Here is a 23,888-nt window from a genome sequence, read left to right on the forward strand (position 1 = left end):
ACATCCGCCTCTCTGTGGGAGGTCAGTGATGGCCTCTTGGCCTTCCTCCCTACTATCACCCCTGTCTGGCGCACTAGCACGGCCTAGCGGTCAGAGTCCATATCAACCCCCTTACAAGCGGGGTAGCATGGCCTAGTGGCCAGAGTCCATATAAGATTCCTTACAGTTCGAGGGTGAGGGGGTAGGGGGACTCGGTCCCATCCTCTCCACTGAGCCCCAACCCAGGGCCCTGGTATCGGCAAGCTCTCCTTGCCCCTCGCTCGGCGGGGATCCGCCCGCAACACGCCGAGCGTCACCACAGCTCTAACACTGTTTGTCTCTAGAGTTCCCCATGGTCACTTCCTACCGTGAATACCAGTTCATCTGGGGCAGGGGGTCCTCCAGTCTGTTTCTCCCCTGTGACGTCCTCCATCGGGGTCCCAGGTAGTGCCTCTTCTTGGCTGACTCCTGGATCCTGACATGCAGGCTCTCCCTCCCTAGGAGCAGACAGCGTGCATCCTTCTCCTCTGGTGGTCAGCCCAGACTGAGTTGATCTGTAGGTTTTTATATCTGTTCTCCAGTTGGAGCATGCTCAGCAGAGCTTCTGGGGCGTGGCTTCTTCTGCTAGAAAGGAAGAGTTAACCCCTGCTGTACCAGTGTGGGGCCACTCTGCCCCGTCACAGATATAAAACTTGGTAGCTGTAAATAAAAAAAAAATCTAATGAAAGGGGCTTTGTGACTATCTGTGTTTCTGTTAAAAGGTCTCTGTGGCCCTTAAGTGAGCTAAACATTTGAATGGAGCATCTTGGTTTGTTTTCAAGGAGCTGTATGTCTTTGAAAGAAAAGAAAATAGTTTGTGAGAACCTAGCTCTTGTGTCTTTGTGTTAAAGAGACCCATTTACAGCAAAAAGCTGAAATGTGGGTTGTAGAATCTTGGTGGGGGGGAACCCCTAGAAATGTGTTTACAATTAAAAAAACAACAGGGATGGTTCTGACATGTATCTGAGTACGATAGAGTTGACCCAGCCTGTTGAACTGAATGGTTTTAACCACACCCCCACTGAATAGCCAGGGAGACTGAGATTACCCTCCCTTGTTGCCATCAGGGTTAATCGTATTAGTGATCAGTAATTAAATTTAATGGGTGTACACACACAGTGAGTGAGGGAGGTGGGTGGGGATGGTCAGCTCTGATTAATATGAAATGAAATAAAACCTCAGGAGTTCGCAGATGCTATTGGACTGTTTAAATATAACCGCAGGAGTTGGTAGAACTCTATTGGATAGTTTAAATAAAATCTCAGGAGTTGGTTAAATGCTATGGGTCACTCTTTCTAGCAACTGAAAGTCATAAAAAGTTTAAAATAATTTACTTACAAAAATAAGCAAGGGTCTAACCCAAAACTGAAACATTTCAAGGGTTCACAAATCTCCACTATACTTTAGAACAATCATTTGCTCTAAAGACCATGAAACATTTAAAAGCTCTGGGTATTTGTAGGGTGCTTACTGTGGTTGTGATACACCCATTTTGTTTCAAACACAACCCCCAAACTTCAAGCATGAAAGAAACGTGTTTAAAAAACAAACAAACAAGCCCCAAGACATTCATTGATCTCTGCAAGAGGCCCCCACTTGGGAATGGGTACGGTAACCTTAAGGATGGTTGTGTATGGTGATTTACTGTTTAATACTGTAAGAAGGCCCTACAGAAAAATGTATTTTAACTAAAAGAAAAAAAATAGCCAAAAGCTGCTCAGTGGCGCAGACAATTTAATTCCCCCATCACTGTTCACAAAAGGGAATGTTAGGGGAGGGGGGCCTGAAGTCCTGAAGTATCTATTAATTCAGAATTGTGGTGAGCGAATCAACCTGCTAACTATAGACTTTTGAAGTCTGTTTGAAACAAAGAGTTAGGATGGTATAAAAACCTCAGTGTTTTGGAGACTGTCCTCTTTCAACAGGAACGATCTTGAATTGTGTGTGTGTGTGTGTGGGGGGGTGTTTGTTAGTAGTTGTAATGTTTAAATTGTGAGTTAAGGGCTGTTCAAATTATAGGTTTTTTTTAAGTATATTGCTAGGGGTTTCTATGGATGCAAACTGCTGGAAGTCTTTTGTTGCATACTTGGTTTAAAACTGCTGGGTTTTATGGCTGCAAACAGAAAACTGATGGAAGCTGTATCCTCAGGAGTTCTAAAAGAACAGTATTCTAAAAAGATTTTGGGAAAATATGATGCTTCGTTCAGAATACTGGTGGATGCTGTATCCTCAGGGGGTGTTGAAGAAAGGAGGGCTGGAAACTACATAAAAAATGCAAAAGCTCTTGCAGGTAACTTTTTGAAAAATGCTTCAATTTTTCCAAAGGGTGGCTCTGAGCAGGCGTGACTAGTTGTGGAAAGGGTCCTGGGTAAAAGGGTACACATCAAGGGTACACATCAGCTAAGGTGTAAACAAAAGGGGGGACAGTGCTTAGGGGATAAACAGACCGCTGCCAAAAAGTTCCTGGCCAGAGTTGCTGTAAATTTTTTTTAAAAGGCTAAAGAGGTAATGAGGAAAAACAAAACAAAAAGAGATGCCCCCTACTGGAGGCTCTCAAACTGGCTCATCTGAAAATGGGGAGGCAGAATCTGACCTGCAGAGTGGTGGGGACTCTCACACAGAGTCTGATTTAGAAAATTCCCCAGAAGACTCTCTAGATGAGTCCCTATCTACTCCTGATGACCCTCACGGAGGCCCCTCGGAGTCTGACTCTCAAACAGCATCTGATGTAAAAGATGCCACTGATGGTCCCTGTCATAAATATAAAGGGAAGGGTAATAACCTTCATCTATGCAGTAACATAAAATCCCTCCTGGCCAGAGGTACAGAATCACTTATCTGCAAGGGGTTAATCAGTTCAATTAACCTAGTTGGCACTTGACCAGAAGGACCAATGGGAAAAGAAGATACTTTCAAATCTGGGGGGGGGGGAGGTTTTGTTTGTCCTCTCCTTGTTTGTTCCAGAGAGAGGGACCAGGTAGGAAAAAAATCTCCTAAAAACCTACCTGAAATGAGCATCTAAGATTAGAAAAATTGTAAGTAAAGGCAAGGAAATGCGTTAGATTATCTTTTGTTTTATCTTGTGAATTTTCCCTATGCTAAGAGGGAGTTTTATTCCTGTTTTTGTAACTTTGAAGTTGAGCCTAGAGGGGAATCCTCTGAGTTTTAAATCTTTTTATTACCCTGTAAAATTACTGTGATGGGTTGTGTGACATTGTGCAGTCTATATGGTTTTATAAAAATAAGTGAATATAATGTAACTGAGATATGCTTCATGCAAAAGGTCTCTTGTAAGGTATCATTACAAAGCTTATAATCTACTGAGTGTGATTATCCTATTTGTATAAATGTACCACTCTTGTATCTGAAACTAGAAATATGAAATATAACTCTGAGGGCCTATTGTAATTATGCAAAGTATGGGCCATTAATGGTGGTTTGGAGTCTTTATGACTCCCATTAACTAGGACCATTGTCTGCAGATGGCTGTGTTTTACCTGTAAGTCTTCCTGTATCCGTGTGGTGGCAAGTGGGTAATGAAGTCTTGCAGTGACATGTGATCATGTCACCTGAACTGGAATCCATCTTTAACCTGGTGCTTTTCCAGTGAGGGGGGGGGGTGTGTGGAAACCCAGAGAGAGAGAAAGGATTCTCGCCTTATGCAAAAGATATATAAAGGGGTGAAACAGATCAAGAGAGAGGAGCCATCATGAAGAATCCCCTAGCTACCACCTAAGCTGGACCAAGAGCTGTACCAGGGGAAAGAATTGTGCCCAGACCTGGAAGGTGTCCAGTCTGAGGAAAAAACTTACTGAAGCATCTCTGAGGGTCAGATTATCTGTATTTAGTTTGATTAGACATAGATTTGCGCATTTTATTTTATTTTGCTTGGTAACTTACTTTGTTCTGTCTGTTACTGCTTGGAACCACTTAAATCCGACTTTCTGTATTTAATAAAATCACTTTTTCCTTATTAATTAACCCAGAGTCTGTATTAATACCTGGGGGAGCAAACAACTGTGCATATCTCCCTATCAGTGTTACAGAGAGCGAACAATTGATGAGTTTACCCTGCATAAGCTCTACACAGGGTAAAACGGATTTATTTGTGTTTAGACCCCATTGGGAGTTGGGCATCTGAGAGCTAAAGGCGAGCACACTTCTGTGAGCTGTTTTCAGGTAAACCTGCAGCTTTGGGGCAAGTAATTCAGACCCTGGGTCTGTGCTGGAGCAGATGGGAGTGTCTGGCTCTGCAAGACAAGGTGCTGGAGTCCTGAGCTGGCAGGGAAAACAGGGGTAGAAGTAATACAGATAAGATCCTCACCAGTTCCAGAATGCTTCCTTTTACAGACTAACCTCCTTTTAGTCTGGGTCCAGCAATCACTCACACCCCCTGCAGTCACTGTCCTTTGTTCCAGTTTCTTTCAGGTATCTTTGGGGGTGGAGAGGCTCTCTCTTTAGCCAGCTGAAGACCAAATGGAGGGATCTCCCCTGGGCTTAAATAGACTTTCTATTGTGGGTGGAGACCCGGTCCTCTCTCCTATGCAAAGTCCAGCTACAAAGTGGTGTTTTGGAGTCACCTGGGCAAGTCACATGTCCATGCAGGACTGAGTTCCTTACCAGCCTCGCCACATTCCTGGGAAAGCTCAGATGTGGATTGGTGTCTCCACGTTCATTGTTGGCTTAAGCGTTTCTTGACTGGGCACTTACTGAGAATAGTCTTTTCTCCGGAAGCTGAGCAGCTGCTTCACTATAGCCTACTTAGAATCAAACAAGTCTGCAGCCAATATTCATAACTTCGAATAAAACAATGATACATGCCTACAAATAGGATTAATAGATTCTGTAGGTCATAACCTTTACAGAGATATGTTACATGGCATATGTAGTATAAAACACATTCTAGTTATGTTACATATTTACATTCATAAGCATATTTCCATAAAGCCTTATGGGTGACACCATCACAATTACCTTCCACCCTGATTTTACCGAGGTGTTTCTTTTACTTTTTTCTTTATAATAAAGTTCTGCTTTTAAGAACCTGATTGATTTTAGAGTTCTAAAGATAAAGGGTCTGGTCTGTATTTTTATTAAAGGCAGTTGGTTGGCATATCAAGCCTCCCCAGGGATGGGGATGAAGGGGCTTGGGGGGATATTTTGGGGAAATAGGAGCTCCATGTGGTCCTTTTCCTGAATCTTTGTCTAAATCCCTTGGTGGTGGCAGCGATATCATCCAAGGACAAGGAAAGGATTTGTGCTTTGGGGACATTTTTAACCTAAACTGGTCTCCACAGCTGTACCCCAGAGTTCAGAGTGTGGAGGGAACCCTGACAGTCCCATAGAGGAACCCCCAAGTTTCCCTGAAAATGCAGAGGTGTATATGGAGAGAGTGAGAAGTTGGCAACATGAATTACCTCGATTTGGGGGGTGGTGTATTGTGAGGTATTTCATTTTGTCAATCTTGAGCAAATAAATTCACTCAGCAGATTGTTGAAGCCATACACGGGGGATACAGTTAGTTCTCGATGATGTTAATGGCAGGCTAGGGCCTGGTGATTATGTTCAGTTACGTTTAGAGAGCTGTAATTTAACTAACCCTTTGTTTTCGGTCAGAAGAACTAGGGAAGAGCTGTCTGCTGAGGATTTCTTAAATCAGACCTCAAAGCTGTTACAGAGCAATAGAGAGTTGCATGTCGATGGGACATTGTGCCTCATTGTGACAGTTGTAAAAACGGGGGTGGGGGCGCTCATAGAGTTTTAAATTCTGTCCTCAGTAGTCAAATCATCCATAAAAAGAGACCATGTTTAGTAGACCTGACTTACGCTCCAGGCCAATGGGGGGCTGCGGGAAGGGCGGCCAGCACATCCCTCGGCCTGCGCCGCTTCCTGCAGCCCCCATTGGTCTGGAGCGGCGAACCACAGCCAGTGGGAGCTGCGATCGGCTGAACCTGAAGACACGGCAGGTAAACAAAACGGCCCGGCATGCCAGGGGCTTTCCCTGAACACGCGGCGGACCGGCTTTGAGAACCACTGGTGTAGAAAGCATGATGCCCAGGGAGAAAGCAGAGTTTCTCAACTGGTATTGGCACCACACCAAAAATCACATCGCTCTTAAGTTGCTTCCAAGTTGCCCAAGAGACCAGTCACTTACCCCAGCTCAACTGCACCAAAAACAACATCTGTCGCCAATTCTATTATAAAGGTTTATTAACTAGGAAAAAGAATACAAAAGTCATCTGCAGGTAAAAGCAATCAAATAGACACACGCCAATGAGTTACCATGTAAATCTGAAGAGTGATAGACTTTTAGTGATTTGTCAATCCAAAGGGTCTTTCAGGGCAGATGTAGGAGGCAGCCCCTGGGGATCTCTGGCTTCAGTTCAGAGTCTCTGGCCCTTCTGAGTTCAGACAGCCAAAAAGATATAATCTCTTCTTCTCAGGGATTTTTATTTCCTTCCCCCAGAGTTCAAGAGCAGGGGACAAGTTCCCATCCATGTCTCCTCTTTATGGGTGGGGGAACTCAATCAACAAAGGGTTTTGTCCTCTGATGTTCCACAATGGTCTGTCAGGTGTCTATGGGCCTTTTTTGCTGGGCAGGAAATAACCCTTCTTGTGGCAAACTCGTATTTCCCATTTGGTCATGTCTCTCCAGACTGTGTGGGCATTTACAGTTTCAGAGCAAACACTTATAACACGGGATATTGACATTATCAGTGAGATTAATGCAGGCAGCAACATACAAGCGTTTCAGAGAGTCTAAACACTAAAGACATTCTTAGAAGACTAATACTTATTTAGAGCAAATTTAACACACAGGTGACCTAGTCTGGTCTCCAGGTACGAGGTTGTAAGTTCTCAGCTAATGCCTGAAGCCTGGATAAGAGTGGGCATCAGACCGGCCAGCAGCACGCAAGCCAGGCTGTTTTTCTCATCCGCCAGTTAGCCTGATTCATGCAGACACATGAATCCTCATTCCTTTGTCTAGGGCCGGCTTCTTTATCAACTACCTTCATAACATATTTCCAGCATACATACGTAACTCTTTCTACACAATCTGCACATACACCATGCAGTGGTGTTCATGACCAAAAGGTTACCAGTTTTTATACAATTCCTGACAAGATGCTGATTGGCTAAATATTCTGTCTGTGGTGTTTTGGGTGTGCCCATTGCCAAGTGGTATAAAAGGCCTCTTGGGGTATAAAGGGTTAAGAATACGGATGCCTGGAGGAAGTGGAGAATATGCAGAGATGTATAGAGAGTTTCCCCTCCTTATTTAGTTGCCTTCCAGGTGTGCGTTGTCACCACCTCGCTATACAGCACATGCTCATCTTCAGCAGGTTTTAGTTTTTTTGTTCTCTGGGTTGTGTGGGCCTGTGAGACCGGGAATTCTATGAGCGCGTAGATGACTTCCGAGTCCTGGTGGGGGAGGAAAGAGACATGGTGAGGGGGTGGGTGCACAAACACTAAGTATCTGGGTGCTGGAGTGGAGAGTACGCCTATAAAATAGGTGGTTGCAAAGACATTGGAGGACAAGATCAAAGTGATCTCAAAAAAAGGGAGAATTCCCCTGAAATCAGTAAAATGGAATTCAGGGAAGTGCAAAATATTCCCTTTAGGAAGGAAAAATTAAAGGCATCAGGACAAAAGGGGTTTAACTTGTGCGGCAGCAGTACTGCAGGAAAGGAGTTCTAGTGGAGCACAAATTGCAGATGAGTAACAGCACGAGATGCTGCTGAGAAAAAGGCTAATCTCATTCTGGGGTATATGAACAGGATTGTCATATGTAAGACACAGGAGGTAACTGTTGTCCCACTTGGCACTGGTGTGGCCTCAGCTGGAGTCTTGTGTCGAGTTTTGTGTGACTCACTTTAAGAAAGATGTGGACAAACCGGAGAAGGTCCAGGGGAAAGCAACAAAAATGATCAGATGTTTAGAAAATACGACCTATGTGGAAAGGGTGAAAGACTTGGGCATGTTTAGTTTAGAGATGGGAAAGCTGAGGGGGGACCTTATAACCTCTTATAACATGACATTATAAAGAGGACAGTGCTCAATTGTTCTCTGTATCCACTGAAGGTAGGACAAGATTCATAGATTCATAGATTCTAGGACTGGAAGGGACCTCGAGAGGTCATTGAGTCCAGCCCCTGCCCTCATGGCAGGACCAAATACCGTCTAGACCATCCCTGATAGACATTTATCTAACCTACTCATAAATATCTCCAGAGATGGAGATTCCACAACCTCCCTAGGCAATTTATGTAAAATGTAATGGGCTTAATATGCAGCAAGGGAGATTTAGGTTAGATATTAAGATAATCTTTCAATTAATTTCTGGAAAAGGTGACCTAGGGAGGATGTGGAATCTCCATCATTGGAGGTTTTTAAGAACCGTTGGACATCCTGTTGGGATGGTCTAGGTTGAAGTAATCCTTCCTCGGCACAGGGGGCTGGACTAGATGGCTTCTTGAGGTTCCTTCCAGCCCTACATTTCTGAAATTCAGTGGAGGTTTGGGGTCATGGGGAAAGGGATGACGAATTCCCAGCCCTGCCTCCTGTGTGAGCAAACCCTGTGCAGCATCTCTTTGTGGCTGTTACCTGGCTGCCCCACCCCAGAGAGGCAGCTGCATCTCAGGACTGGGCAAAAGATTCAGGCCTTGCCATTTCCAGGTCGTTGGACTGTGCTGAGGTTTGAAGTTTAGCCTATAAATCTATTCACGTTACCTGTTCCATCCGCTCTGCTCCGGCACCTGTGGCTTTTGATCCCTTATTATCGCAACCAGGATCCAGGTTCCTGGTGTGTTCTCTGGGCTCAGATCCCTTGGTGCTTCTCAGAGGCTTTGGAACTAAAACAGAACCAGATGAGAACAGAGCTGAAGTGGGGAGAGATTGTGAGGAAATGCCTAGCTACATTGTGCAACCTTGAGAAAGAAGAAGGTAAACTCAGCTTTGTAACTATTGATTTCAGTGCGTGTGTGATTCTGGAGCTTCTGCCAGGGCACAGGGGGAAAATGGTCCAACAATTTATCTGTGCAGTAACTCCTCACTTAAAGTCATCCTGGTTAACATTGTTTCATTGTTCGATCGCTGATCTAGTAGAGAACATGCCCGTTTAAAGTTTCGCAATGTTCCCTTATAATGTTTGGCAGCCGCCTGCTTTGTCCACTGCTTGCAGGAAGAGAAGCCCATTGGAGCGAGCTGGTGGGGGCCTGGACCCAGGGTGGGCCAGCAGCCCCCCAATCAGCTCCCGCTCCCCTGAGTTCCCTCTGCTGCAGCCCCCCAGCAGGCTATCAGTTGCTGGCAGTTCAGCTGTCCCTCCCCACACTGCCACATGCTGCTCCTGTACCTCTGCCTTGGAGCTGCTCCCGGGAGCCTCCTGCTTGCTGAGCGGAGTGGGGGGCGGGGGGGGAGAGGTAGGCTAATGTCAGGGTGTCTCCGTCCCCCCTGTTCCTGCCCCACCAGTTACCCCATCTCTATGGAGCGGGGGGGGGCACGAGAGGGCTCAGGATGGAGGCAGATTGCTGGCAGCAGCTGCTGTCTCAACTTGCTGATCTACTTAAAAAGGCAATGTACTTAGAGTGGGGTCAGCATAGTTAAAGGGGCAATGCGCATCTCTCTCTCTCACACACACACAGGGTATGTGTCTGTCTCTCTCTGCCCTGCTGTCTCCCCTCCCTCCATTTGTGCTGCTTTATAGAGGGTGAGGCTAGAATGACAACAATGTGTTAACCCTTTAGGGCTCAGCTGAGTGCTAGTTCATCATTTAGCAGCAAGGCATTCCCTGGGAAATATCCCTCCCTCTGACTTCACCACCTCAAACAAGCTTCACAATCAGCATTGCTGCGTACAGTATTCAGTTGTTTGTTTTCCCTGGAATCCCCTCCACATTTACATTAATTCTTATGGGGAAATTGGATTTGCTTAATATCATTTCGCTTAAAGTTGCATTTTTCAGGAATATAACAAAACATTAAGCGAGGAGTTGCTGTATTTGTTTAAATATATATTTTCCCAGCACAGAGACATGAAGATGACTGAGAATTTTAAACTATTTTACTGCTCACTTCGCCCTAACCACCAACAAAGGTCTTAGTGCTCACGTCAAATGAAATGATTTGTCTTAAATCAAACTTCAGCTGAGTTGGTTATATGACACCATGTGCTAATAAATCGAACATGTACCAATATACACTGGAAAGCCTATAAATATTTGTTTAGAACTTTATCTTATTATTGTACTTTGTCTTCTCATTGAAAGGTACATACCTCATTTACCAGGCATATTTTAGAATTTGGTTTCCATACCCACATGGTGGCAGGACTCTTTGTTAATGGTTTAAAACTATTTACACTGATCACTACAGAATAGTTTTTGAGGAGACCATATCGCAGGAGCAGGTGGGAGATCACAGCCCCTTTCACTCACCTCTTTTCTTCCTATGGCAATAGCAGATGAGAGCAGCCAGGGCTCCACCCAGAAGCAAGACACCACCAGTTCTCAGCAGAATATCACGGGTATAGTGTGAGGCTGTTAATGCTGCAGACAAAGAAAAGGGAGGGAAAGGGACATGAGAACAGCCAGGCATCCCTGGGAAAAGGTCTGGGGCCCACAAAGGAATCTGCACTTGAAACAAATTTGCTGTGACGACAACTCCTCACTATGTTGTCTACACACATTCCATCTGTAACAGGCTGCTCCCCTTCCAAAGAGGGGAAGGATGGTCCAGCGATTATGGGGCTGGCCTTCAACACTCGCTATGGGGGTTCAATTCCCTGCTATCCTGCAGCCCCTCTGTGGGGACTCATCTTCTCTTTGCCTCTATTCCCCATCTCTGAAAAGGGCACTGAGGGGCTAAATCCATTAACAACACTGTGAGGAATTCAGATAATAGGCCACGTGGGTCATGGAAGTGTCATAGATAGAAAGGGCATGGGGGAAGAGGGGGGGTTTCATCTCCAATTTGGTTTCGATCTCCATGTGACATCTGTCACCTCATCCATCCTCCCTTTCCCAAGAGAGCTCCTGGGGATGGTTCTCCTCCAATGGGAGCAAATCAGGAGCTGGATTAAGAAATTAGGGAAGTCTCACCTGTCACAGTGACATTCACAGCGTGACTCCTGGGGGATGGGAACCACCCCCCACCCATTTTCACCTCATACCCGCAGGTGAATTCCCCGGTGTTGTTGGGACTGGCCTGAGGGATGCTGAGCACAGAGATGTTCATAGAGCTGGTGCTGGGCTCTGTGGTGCTGATGTCAGACCCTGTGTCCCCAGGAACAAGCTTGACACTGTCCTTGTAGAAGTGAAACCTCCGCTGACCAGCATCCCAGGGAGTCGTGCAGGTGATGTGCAGGGGGAACCCTTCGCTCACCACTCCGGATGGGGGATCCATGCTCAGCGAAGGCTGGGGAGGGGGATCTGTGGGGATTAAAAAAGGACAGGGGTTCAGCAGAGGCAGGTAGTGGAGAAAGTGGAGAGGGTGTCCAGATTCAGTTTATTTACAGCTGAAATTTATTCTCTCTCCAGAGTCTCATGCTTCTCTTCAGGAACCTGAGGGGCTCCCCATGGAAATGAGTGAGAGCTCTGTTAGGGGATGGGAATTGCTTCCTTCAGGTACAATATAGGGCTGTGACATGGGTGTCAGAAAGTGGCCAGGGGCACCGGACCATGACTCATTTTCTGTCACCCCTCCATTACTAATGCTCAAGACTCTGATATTTATGGAGACCTCAGCAGATAGGGATGGCCCAGTTCTGTCTGCAGATCCCGCTCACTCTGGCCAGGCTGGCTGAGACTGGGTGGCCCTGCTGGGATTCTACCATCCCAGAGGGGAGAGGCACAAGGTGGCCTGATGTATGCCCAGATCTGTGTCTGTTGGGCAGCCATGTTCATGGCTATGTTGAGTAGCCATAGGTTGTGCTGCTCTCTGAAGGGCGGCCATGTTGGAATTCAGGAGCCGTATTGAATATATGTGTCCTTGGCTGTGTTGAGTAGCCTTGTTTTGTGGCTGTATTGGCATCAGAATAGCAGCCATGTTGCCAGTTAGGTGGGCATGTCAGGCAGTGAGGAGGCCATTTTCCCAGTTGGGCAGCCATGTTAGGCCTGAATGTTGTAGCGTGAGGCTCATGAGGAGCATGAAAGAGCAAATGTAAATCTATAAAGTATTATCTGTAATCCATTGACTGGCCTGGATTATCCAGGTCTGGGGCTCTGGTTTCTTTGCCTCAGCTGTGAGCCCCAGCTGGCCCCTCCTGGTTGAGATGGGGACCGTGTCAGAGATCAACTCTCCTCCTTGACTGCGGGGTCTGTGCCAAAGAGGAATGAGTTGGGGGAAGGGCAAAGCAGAGAGGGTGGGAGCTGGTCTGGAGAGCAGAGGGAGGGGAAGACCATTGTTCTGTGGAGAGGAGCATCTGGGGCAGAGGGGTCAGTGCAGAGGGGAGAGGAGAAAGTCCCAGGCTCCGGTAATGGGTCTCTTGGCAGTCTGGCTGGGTTCATTGCTGGGGAGAGACAGGGGGCACTGGGAGAACAGGGATCATGGCCTGCGCCTGTAGCTGCAAATTCCCGGCTGTAGCTGGGAAGGGATGGAGAAGGGCTCTCCCCAGTAACAACCCTCAAGTCTCACCCACCACCAAGTGGAAATAGGGTCTCACCATCAACTAACACTGGGACAGGAGAGCTGCTTTCAGATGGGATGTTTCGTTCACGCTCCACTCTCCAGTACACACAGGTGTGCGCTTTGCTGTCTGCTGCATAAGTTGTGCTGATCAGCCAGGTACCCTGGCTGGAGACCCCATTGGAAATCTTCCTCCCTCTTTGATTTAAGAACTTATATCCTCTGTTGCTTCCTCACTCATTGGCCCCAAGCACCTGAGCATGACTGGCTCCCCACAAATATAGATAGGGTGAGGTGGGTCCAGAGAGAGCATGGTGGGTGGTGGTGGCGTGTCTGGTATAGGGACAGAGAGGCGGATCCCCACAAAATGAGGAGGGGAGATATATGATAAAAGTCCCTGACATGCACAGACAAATACCAACCTGCCCTCTCTGCCCAGTGCTGCCTAACCCAGGCTGACCTCTCCGGGGAGGTACCAGGGGTGGTCAGGGCTTAGAGAGAGAGATGGGACTGAAATGGGGTGTGGAAAACAGGGGGCAGCGTTAGATACAGAAGAAGGGTCACACCGAGCAGGGCTCACTGAAAGGAGCAGATGTTACCAGGTCAAATTCATCTCAGGAATTAGAGGGGGATGGAGACTTCTCCATGGGAAACTCCCTGCACCCCTGTTCTTCACTGAGACTGAACCCTGTACTGTGCCCATATGTTACCCAGCAGGAGGCCGGGCATTTCTGTGTGGGATCTGCTGGCTAGACTGGATTATCCAGTGCACAGCAGGGGTATGGGACGGGTGACTCTGTCTCAGCCGTAACCATTAGCTGGTCACTCCACTGGGACCGGGGACCTTTTTAGAGACCAAATCCCTACTTTGAGAGAAGGATTTGTATCCAATGGTGCTTTCATGCCTGGGACCTGAGCACCTCAGGGCAGCACCTTCCCCTCCCATACACATGGGTCGTAGGGATCCTGGTGAACTGGTGCTGGTAGGGGGTCAGGGTGACACCAGAGATTGATCCCTCTTCTGATAACAATTATGAATGAAGCGGCAGGGCTGAGGGCGAAGAACTAGATGACTTGTGAGCCAGGACGACAGGGCTGAAAGTTGCCCCACAGCAGTGCCCTCTAAGTGACAAACTTTATTGATCAGCTAGGAACCTCTCCCTGCTGTTGGGGAGCCCAACTCCCCCTCCCCCTCCATGGTGTGTCTGACATCAGGGCCTGAGACTGACAAGAGGCAGCCTCCAAGTTTTAGATGTTACTGCTGCCTGGAAGTCCCTGAAACCCAAAGTAGAATTATAGGCCCCCAAATCCCACTAGAGGAGCTAGAGACACAGGTAGTGACATTAACCACACTTGGCATCGGGGGGGGGGGGGGTTGAAACGGACCTAGTTGGTAGCCCTGTCCGGAGCTGAGTGACCAGGCTGTGTCTCAACCCATGCCTGAAGCAGAGATACCCCACCACTGGGGCAGCAAACAGCAGGAGGCAGCGGGACTCACCTGTCACTACTATGGAGATGGGTTGGCTCCTCTTTGATGTGATTTCTCGCCCAGACTCTGTCTTCCAGGATTCACAGGTGTACGCTCCGGCTTGCGCTCTAGACACCCCTGAAAGCTGAATCGAGTTGGTGTATCTGTACCGAGGTGAGGGGAGTTTTTTGGATTGGATTTTCTGGTTGTCTCTGAAGAACCGGACCCCGGATATGGTGGGCGCCCCGGCAGCTGAGCACGTCAGGGTCACATTTTCTCCAGTTATGTAGACAGGCTGCTGCGGGGACACGGTGAGCTGGGGAGCCGGGTCGGGGTCTGGAAAAGACAAGGGGGTCGGGGAGGAGATGGTTCCTACTTGGGAGGCTGGTGACAGAGAAGCAGAGGAAGAGCCAGTGAAGAGCAGAAGAGGGAGGTGTCTGGGACACCCAGCCCAGCCAACCTCAGCTTAGTGCCCAGGTATTTCATCACCACCGGCCCATGCAAACACTGAGCAGCAGAGATCTCACTGCCGGGGAAACCAGTGGGGCCAGCGTCCCCTCTTTGGTAACTGAGGGGGGCAGCTCCTGCCCAGGGCCAGCTCAGCCTGCAGGGGCTGGGAGGGGAGGGCTTGTGCGGCTGAGGACGGGGATGTCGGGGAGCTGCCCCCAGCAAGCACAGACGAGGCTTCCTCATGCTAAGGGCAGGTGGCAGGAATATGCCGCAGGCTCTGGCTGTCCCCGGGGAGCATCACACACGCTCTCTGCTGAGTAGGTCGTGCTGATCACTGAGGTGCCCTGGCTGAAGACTCCTTTGGGGATCTGCTCCGCTCTGTGATTGAGGACCCTGTATCCCGTCACCCTCTCACTCCTGGGAGCCGAGCACTTGAGGGTGACTGACTCCCCTCGGATAGAGATGGGGCCCAGGGAGACAATAGAGGCCGTGGGGTGGTGGTGGGTCTGGAATGGAGACTGAGGGGGGAACCTCCACAAAGGGAGCAGGACAAGGAGATGGGTGAACAAAATCCCTAACATGCACAAACCACCGATCAGCCTGCCCAGTGCCGCCTCCCCCAGGCTGGTGGAGAGGGGCTGGATCTTCCCAGCTGGGCTCTCCCAGTCAGACGGGCGTATCCAGTACAAGCAGGTGCATGACCCAGAGCCCCCCGCTGCCCTGTGATATTCATGTTTTAAGGGAAGCTGCCCCCAGATGAGCCCCCAGATGAGATGCTCCATGCCCCCACCATGTCAAATTGGAATCCTGCAGCTTTGTGACCCCAGGGGCAGCCCAGCATGTGAGGGGAACAGGCTCTCCGGGGAGGTACCCAGGGAGATCAGGGCTCAGGGAGATGGATGGGTCTACAGGGAGGTATGGAAAACAGGGTCGGCTTTAGATAGAGAAGAAGGGTCACACCAAGCTGGGATCTCTGGAATGCCAGGGAGGTGAGGGGTAGATGTTACCAGGTTCCATTCATCTCAGGAATTAGAAGGGGACAGAGACTTCTCTGTGGGAAACTCCCTGCACCCCAGTACCTCCCTGAACCCCAACCCTGCACTGTGCCCACATGTTACCCAGCAGGAGGTCGGGCATCTCTGTGTGGGATCCGCTGGCTGGACTGGATTGCTCAGTGCACAGCAGGGGTAAGGGACGGGTGGTCTCTGTCTCAGCTGTGAGCATCAGCCGGTCACTCCACTGGGACCGGGGACCTCTTTAGAGACCAAATCCCTGCTCTGAGAGAAGGATTTGTATCCAATGGTGCTTTAATGCCTGGGACCTGAGCACCTCTGGGTAGCACAGTCACCTCCCATACACATGGGCCACAGGGATCCTGGTGAACTGGTGCTGGTAGGGGCTCAGGGTGACATCAGAGACTAATCCCACTTCTGATAACAATTATGAATGAAGCGGCAGGGCTGAGGACATAGAACTAGATGACTTGTGAGCCAGGATGACAGGGCTGAAAGTTGCCCCACAGCTGTGCCCTCTACGTGACAAACTTTACTGATCAGCTACGAGTCTCTCCCTGCTGTTGGGGTGTCCAAACCTCCCACCTCCATGGTGTGTCTGACATCAGGGCCTGAGACTGACAAGAGGCAGCCCCCAAGATTTAGACGTTACTGCTGCCTGGAAGTCCCTGAAACCCAAAGAAGAATTATGGGTCCCCAAATCCCACTAGAGGAGCTAGAGACACAGGTAGTGACACTAACCGCACTTGGGGTGGGGGGTTTTGAAACAGACCTAGTTGGTGGCCCTGTCCGGAACGGAGTGACCGGGCTGTGTCTCACCCCATGCCTGGAGCAGACATACTCCACCACGAGGCCAGTAAACAGCAGGAGACAGCGGGACTTACCTGTCACTGCTATGGAGATGGGTTGGGTCCTCTTTGATGCAATTTTTCGCCCAGACTCTGTCTTCCAGGATTCACAGGTGTACACTCCGGCTTGAGCTCTAGACACCCCTGAAAGCTGAATCGAGTCGGTATATCTGTTCCGAGGTGAGGGGAGTTTCTTGGATTGGATTTTCTGGTTGTTGCTGAAGAACCGGACCCCGGATATGGTGGGCGCCCCGGCAGCTGAGCACGTCAGGGTCACATTTTCTCCAGTTATGTAGACAGGCTGCTGCGGGGACAGGGTGAGCTGGGGAGCCGGGTCGGGGTCTGGAAAAGACAAGGGGGTCGGGGAGGAGATGGTTCCTACTTGGGAGGCTGGTGACAGAGAAGCAGAGGAAGAGCCAGTGAAGAGCAGAAGAGGGAGGTGTCTGGGACACCCAGCCCAGCCAACCTCAGTTTAGTGCCCAGGCATTTCATCACCACCAGTCCATGCAAACACTGAGCAGCAGAGATCTCACTGCCGGGGAAACCAGTGGGGCCAGCGTCCCCTCTTTGGTAACTGAGGGGGGCAGCTCCTGCCCAGGGCCAGCTCAGCCTGCAGGGGCTGGGAGGGGAGGGCTTGTGTGGCTGAGGACGGGGATGTCGGGGAGCTGCTCCCAGAGAGCACAGACGAGGCTTCCTCATGCTTAGGGCAGGTGGCAGGAATATGCCGCAGGCCCTGCGTGTCCCTGGGGAGTGTCACACACGCTCTCTGCTGAGTAAGTTGTGCTGATCACTAAGGTGCCCTGGCTGAAGACTCCTTTGGGGATCTGCTCCGCTCTGTGGTTGAGGACCCTGTATCCCATCGCCCTCTCACTTCTGGGAGCCGAGCACTTGAGGGTGACTGACTCCCCTCGGATAGAGATGGGGTGCAGGGAGCCAAGAGAGAGCCTGGGGTGCTGGAGGGTCTGGAATGGAGACTGAGGGGGGAACCTTCACAAAGTGAGCAGGACCTAGAGATGGGTGAACAAAATCCCTAACATGCACAAACCACCGATCAGCCTGCCCAGTGCCGCCTCCTCCAGGCTGGTGGAGAGAGGCTGGATCTTCCCAGCTGGGCTCTCCCGGTCAGATGGGCCTATCCAGTACAAGTAGGTGCATGACCCAGAGCCCCCCTTGGCCCTGTGATATTCATTTTTTAAGGGAAGCTACCCCCAGATGAGCCCCCAGCTGAGATGCTCCATGCCCCCACCATGTCGAATTGGAATCCTGCAGCTTTGTGACCCCAGGGGCCATTAAGCATGTGAGGGGAACAGGCTCTCCGGGGAGGTACCCAGGGAGATCAGGGCTCAGGGAGATGGATGGGTCTAGAGGGGGGTATGGAAAACAGGGTAGGCTTTAGATAGAGAAGAAGGGTCACACCAAGCTGGGATCTCTGGAATGTCTGGGAGGTGAGGGGCAGATGTTACCAGGTTCCATTCATCTCAGGAATTAGAAGGGGACAGAGACTTCTCTGTGGGAAACTCCCTGCAGCCCAGTCCCTCCCTGAAACCCAACCCTGCACTGTGCCCACATGTTACCCAGCAGGATGCTGGGCATCTCTGTGTGGGATCCGGTGGCTGGACTGGACTGCTCAGTGCACAGCAGGGGTAAGGGACGGGTGGTCTCTGTCTCAGCTGTGAGCATCAGCCGGTCACTCCACTGGGACCAGGGACCTCTTTAGAGACCAAATCCCTGACTTGACAGAGGAACTTTGTATTCTATGGTGTTTTTGCTGCCTGGTGCTGATCACTTCAGGGGAGCACCTTCCCCTCCAATACACGTGGCAGTAGGGGATCCTGGCACATTGGTGCCAGCAGGGGGTTGTTGTAACACAGGGGTCGGTGACCTTTGGCACGCGGCTTGCCAGGTTAAGCACCCTGGCGGGCTGGTCTGTTTACCTGCTGCATCCGCAGGTTCGGCCGATCGTGGCTCCTCCTGGCCACGGTTCACTGCTCCAGGCCTATGGGGGCTGTGGGAAGTGGCGGCCAGCACATCCCTCGGCCTGCGCCGATTTCTGCAGCCCCCATTGGCCGGGAGCGGCAATCTGCGGCCAGTGGGAGCTGCGATCGGCCGAAGCTGTGGACGCAGCAGGTAAACAAAATGGCCCGGCCCGCCAGGGTGCTTACCCTGCCAGGTCGCGGGCCAAAAGTTGCTGATCCCTGTTGTAAGATCATAGAAACTACTTGCTCTCCTGATAGAAACCACGACTGAGGAATCCAGGCAGCTTCAGGGCTGAAGATTTACCGTGGGTGGCCCTGACAGTGCCCAGCCCTTTCCCTAGTGCTGTGAGCTTTCCCACAGCAGTGCCCACCTGGGAACCCAGCTTTGATAGCTTCCCCATAGCAGTGCCTCAGTTTCCTCTACGTGCGGCATGGCTAACTAGATACAGGGAAACCGTTATTTAGTTTTTGCAGAGACGTAGAGATCTGGGTGTGACTGACGCTTGGTGGCCTGGGGCCCCATGCCCATGGAGAGCTCAAGAAGACAATGATCACTCCAACTGCATGGACATTTGGTGCCTAGCAACCTGCTCATGCCAAGGAGCCAAGCACTTGAGGGTAACCCGCTCCCCTGGGAGATACACTGTGGAGCACAGAGTGGTCAGTGGAGAGGGAGAGGCCATGATGGAATGAGAAGGGACAGAGATGAGTCCTGAATAGATGTGATCACAAACCAGGCTCATCTCACCTCCTGGCACCCACCCCCCATGCTGGGAAATACACCACGGCACATAAACCACGTCCCGTCTCTCTCTCTCTCTCTTGCACTCGGGAATCTTTTCATAGATCCCAAGGCCAGAAGGGACCATTGTGATCATGGAGTCTGACCCCCTGTGTCACCCAGGCCCTAGGACTTCCCTGAATTGAGAGAAACATTCAGGCTTGATTCAGAAATTGCTAGCGCTGGAGAATCCACCACGACCCCTGGGGAATTGTCCCAGTGGTTAATTCCCTTCACTGTTAAAATCTGCACCTTATTTTCAGTCTGAATTTGTCTAGCTCCAGCTCCCAGGCACTGGGTCATGTTAGATCTTTGTGCTATTGAAGAGCCATCGATTGTCCAATTTCTGTTCCCCATGTAGGAACTGTGATCATCTCCCTCTTAACCTTCTCTTTGTTACGCTAAACACCTCCAGCTCCTGGAGTCTCTCACTATAAGATGGACCCACCCTCTTCACAGCTGGGCAAATTCCACCTCTCCCCATCTGTGAAACTTACCACCCCCCAATCCCACAGCCTTCTCCCCCCATATCCTCCCACTGACCCCAAATCTGCGGCTCCTCCATCCTGTGCGTGGAGGAGATGACAGGGTGGGTGGGACTAGACTGTTGCAAGGAGCAATTCAGGGAAAAGGGAAGGAGCCAAGGAGAGAATCTGCCTTTCTCACCAGGGATTAGGGGCATGAGGAACAGAGCTGGGGTGGGAAGGGTCCTTCATGTGCCTGGGAAGCACCAGGACCGCCTCTGTGTCTATCCTTGGGCAGTGGGTGAGGGGATGATGAGCATGGGAGGGTCCTTCACCCACCTTGGGCACCCCAAGATCCCCCACTCACCCTCCTGGGGGAAGGGGGGGGTGGAAAAAGGGGGAAGGGTTGTTAATGGAAATGTTTCAACCCCAAGACCCCCATTCGCATCAGGGTATTCACCCCAAGTTCTCTATCCGGAGTCAGGGGAAGAAAACGGGAGAGAACCTGTCAGATGACTACCAGACCTACCTAGCAGTAGCTAGAAGGCTTGAAAGAGAAAGAGAAATGAAAAAGCTCAGGCGGATGTGGGGAAAGGAGGGGGGAGTTTTTCCACCCACTGTGTTTCCTCTTGTGTCTCTGCAGAACCAGCATTTAATGTCCCGCTGGGTAGTGCTGGGTCTGTGCCCCCAGCCCCGAGTCCTGTGTGGGAGCCCAGAGCTGGTGCAGGGAGACCTCTCCCCCCCCACAGCCCCACAGTAATGGGCCCTGACCAGGAGGACTCAGTGTAGTGGTAAGGTGGGTGCTCAGTCTCCATGGCCCATCCAGCCCTCGCTCTCTCTGCTGAGGCTGCCAATCCAGGGCCGGGTAGAGCCCATGGGGATGGGGGCATCTTCTCCTGTGCTGGGACCCAGCACATGGAACCCCCAAGCAGCCATCAGCTGGGGTTGCTCTTCCGGCCCCACGGACATGGCTCTGGACTGGAGCTGCTGCTGCTGGGGCAGGTTCCATGGGAATCGCCTGTGAATGGGGTGGCCTGACCCACCCAGGAGATGAGAAGGGGGCACCTGGGGATCCCCCCTTCCTTGCAATGCCAGACATCAAGTGTGGGAGGAGGGGGATCCCCATCCCCACTTTCTGAGACCTCCCCACCCCCACTGCAAGCATCTCAGCAAGGACAGGAGAGGTCATTACCTGCGGGAGACACTGGCCTGGGGAGCATCTGGAAAGAGGCTGGAAGAGAAGAGAAGAGCGGGGGTGAGAGCTCCAGGGAAGGGATGGCGGAAGCAGGGGGATGGAGGAACATAGGTGTGGGATCACGAGGCAGACTGACAGAGGGAGGGATGGGGGCCAAGGGAGGTCACTTACCCAGCAGAGGCAGAAGGAGAGTTAGCGCCATGCTGAGCCGGTCGCTCTGGGCTCGGAGCTGGGTTCTCAGCTCAGCTACCAGCCCCGTCTGGGTGTAGGAGGGGGATGGGCCCCTCCTCTCTGACGAAGGCAGAGGAAGTCACAACCTCAGGCATGATCACCGCTCAGCTCAGGTGCTGGAGAGACACCGGTTCCTCGTGCGCAGGCCGTGCGGAGGGGAGCTGGCCTTTCCCACGGCTGACACTGGTGGGAGGGGCTGGAGCAACAGCCCCAGGTAACCGACACCTCCAGGGGTGGGCTGGGGACTCAGCGGGGATAAAGGAACCTAAGGTGAGTTAAACTGGTTTACACCAGCTGGGGACCTTCCCCTTTGAGTCCAGTGGAGCTACGTCCCATTGACCCCAGCTCAGGATCTCGCTCATTCATGGCAATGACTCTAAAACCAGCCCCCTGGTCCTGCTGTGGCCTTGGGGTGTATTTTAAACTAACATTTAGAGGTTCTGTGCCTCTGTCAGGGACTCACAGGACTCGTGCTCTCGTGGCTCCGCACGGTCCCTGGGGGAACCCCCTTCAAAGCCACAGCCCTTCTCGGGGGCCCACTCTCTCTCGGGGGTTAAGCTGTCGGCCTCTCTGCCTGCTGGAACCGCACCTCTCTGAGCCTTCAGCACGGCTGTCGCTCGCCTGGGCCCCCTCACGGTCTCCACTCGCTCTGGCCCCTCGGGCCCTCCATGCCCAGAGGGAATAATGCAACCCTGATCTCTTGACTGGAGTGACTCTCAGCATAAAGCAGAAGGGTTTATTGAGCGTCTGAACACAGTATAGGAAACTCTCTGGGCCCTCGGGCCTAGGAACCCTCTGCACATCTAGTTCTCCCCTGCATCCAGGGGGGCTCTGGCTGCTCTCTCTCCCCAGTCCAGCAGACCCCTCCTTCCAGCTGGGTATCCGATATCACTTTCCCCCAGGCCCACCTCTGTCCCTTGTCTTTTGTTCCAGGTAAACAGGTTGCCTGGGCCTCCTCTCCTCTCAGCCTCTCCTCTCATCCATCCTTTGTTTCCCCACTGGCTGGAACCAGCTGGTCAGGTCACCGGGGTCCTCTCTCTGCAGCCCATTGTCCTCCCAATGGCCAGAACCAGCTGTGACTTCTGAGCTGAGCCTCCCAGTCACCAGGTCACCAGTTGCTGGAGTATCCCTTCTCCAGGCCGTGTTCCGGGGTCCCTAGTGCCACCACTGGCCTCTGTAACAACAAACTCCCTCTCCCACCACCTCGTTCAACCAGAAACACACAGGGAAACGGAGTCCCACCCCCTCTGCATGGAAACCAGTGAAAAAAGAAGCAACCCCCCCTGCTTCGTCACATCTCCCCCCGCTTCAAGTTGGAACTGTAGCAAACTCTCCAGCATGAACTTTCAGACAAACCAATGGAGTGTCTGAGAGATGGCGGGTGCCAGAGAGTTTCACCGTTGTCCTGCAGCCTTGTGGGTGCTGCCTGGGGGCCTCTTGCAGACCCTGGAGGACACAAACACAAGGAGCAATGAAGGGTCATTAACCCTCTGGGCTCCATTTCACACCATGTCCTGCCACGTGAGCGCCGGTCTCTCATGCTCAGCAAAGTTGGGTGACCTCAACCCTGTTCAGTGCGTTGCCCTGGGGGCGCTGCGCTGCAGGGAGCAGGGCAGTGGCTCAGCAGGGGGCGCTTTCCCCTTGCACCTCCCTGCACCTCTCTGAACCCCAACCCTGCACTCTGCTCATATACTAACCAGCAGGAGACAAGGTCCTCTCTGTGTGGCATCCACTGGCTGCCGGTTCCACTTGTGATTCTCCTCTCTTCTGCAGCTCGTGGCTTCCTTTGGGTACAGAAGCTGGTGGTGGGTGGCTCCTTCTGCCTTATCAATGGTCTCATCTTCCTCATCTCCTGCTTCTGCTTCTAGATCCAGGTAACGGGCATGTTCTGGGAAGGGGGCTCTTCATTCTGTGCCTTGGATTCTCTCCACAAAGTGACCTGTTTAGGCTGCAATCGCTCCCCTTGAATTTCAGCCTGGAGGGGGAGGCTCTGGTGGAAAGTCCCAGAGTGAGATCTGAGAAACCTCCACAGGATGTGAAAGGGTTTTAGGCATGATGAATGCTCCAGCAACGTACTGAAACGCAACCCCATTGGGGGTGGGGCACGGACGCTGTTTCACAGCTCAAGCCCAGCAGTGATTTCTCCTCTCAAGATGAAGCCTTATAACCGCATCACTTTAAAGATATTCCCGTGTGGGGATAAATGAAAAGGGCAGTAAACTAAACTCATATTGTTATATCCTTGGGGGCAGCCGGTTTAGGAAGAAATCACTTGAGGCCAGAGAGCAGACAGCTAACAAAACTACCATTTTATTTACAGACACAGAGCTCACCCAACCGGCCGAAGCTGGCTGAGCTATCCCCTAATAATTTAACTTAGTTGCCATAGGAACAAAAACCATGACAACCAAATACACAACATATTCCTCCCCCCCTAATAAGAACATCCCCTAAATAAAACACACACTAGACTAGAGAAGGAGGGTAGACTGCCTTTATTTTTGGTTAAACCCTGGGGATTATTTTTCCCCATAACCGTGGGTTTGCCCTAGCTAAAGATTTAGCCGATGAGGAGGCCTTTTGTTTTTAGGTGGATTACGGTGAACTTTTGGTGTTGTTGCACCCGAAAGTACCATGGGCTCAGGGTTTGCAGCACGAACAGGGGAGGAGGTGGTATCAGCTCATGCTGGGCAAAGGGGGATCTCAGCTGCCATCAGTAATGGAGGAGAACAGTCAGGAACAGGTGATTTGTGATTCGGTGTTTTACCAGAAGAGGTGAAGTCAGACCACTTAACTGCAGATGTGTCCTGAGGACTGGCATGAA

The 23,888-nt window shown here is 51.1% G+C and overlaps 1 protein-coding gene across 4 annotated transcripts; it reads right to left on the reverse strand.

The window, feature by feature from the left end:
• Nucleotides 1–8,523: 8,523 nt before the first annotated feature.
• LOC120380205 (peroxidasin homolog) lies at nt 8,524–23,136 on the reverse strand. Of its 4 annotated transcripts, XM_039497718.1 has the most exons (8): nt 22,762–23,136; nt 21,973–22,238; nt 20,831–20,869; nt 16,454–16,759; nt 14,137–14,442; nt 11,114–11,443; nt 10,451–10,561; nt 8,524–8,870 (listed from the first exon to the last, which is right to left on the reverse strand). In XM_039497718.1, exons 3-8 carry the CDS (start codon nt 20,856–20,858, stop codon nt 8,740–8,742), a joined length of 1,212 nt encoding a protein of 403 aa, XP_039353652.1. In that variant the 5' UTR covers nt 20,859–20,869; nt 21,973–22,238; nt 22,762–23,136; the 3' UTR covers nt 8,524–8,739. The 4 variants fall into 4 exon arrangements, with proteins under 4 accessions (XP_039353652.1, XP_039353653.1, XP_039353651.1 ...); XM_039497719.1 differs by lacking the exon at nt 21,973–22,238; XM_039497717.1 differs by having other exon boundaries at nt 21,973–23,136.
• Nucleotides 23,137–23,888: the final 752 nt, after the last annotated feature.

Source organism: Mauremys reevesii, linkage group 13 (assembly GCF_016161935.1).
Source record: "Mauremys reevesii isolate NIE-2019 linkage group 13, ASM1616193v1, whole genome shotgun sequence".
NCBI lineage: Eukaryota > Metazoa > Chordata > Testudines > Geoemydidae > Mauremys > Mauremys reevesii.

What these genes read in the sequence shown, in the direction of transcription:
- LOC120380205 (XM_039497716.1), bottom strand. Translation starts at nt 21,035, where the DNA reads ATGGCGCTAACTCTCCTTCTGCCTCTGCTGG. An exon ending in CAGGCCAGTGTCTCCCGCAG is followed by an intron (nt 16,760 to 20,830) that starts GTAATGACCTCT and finishes TGTCTTTTCCAG; the next exon opens with ACCCCGACCCGGCTCCCCAG. An exon ending in CATCTCCATAGTAGTGACAG is followed by an intron (nt 11,444 to 14,136) that starts GTGAGTCCCGCT and finishes TAATCCCCACAG; the next exon opens with ATCCCCCTCCCCAGCCTTCG.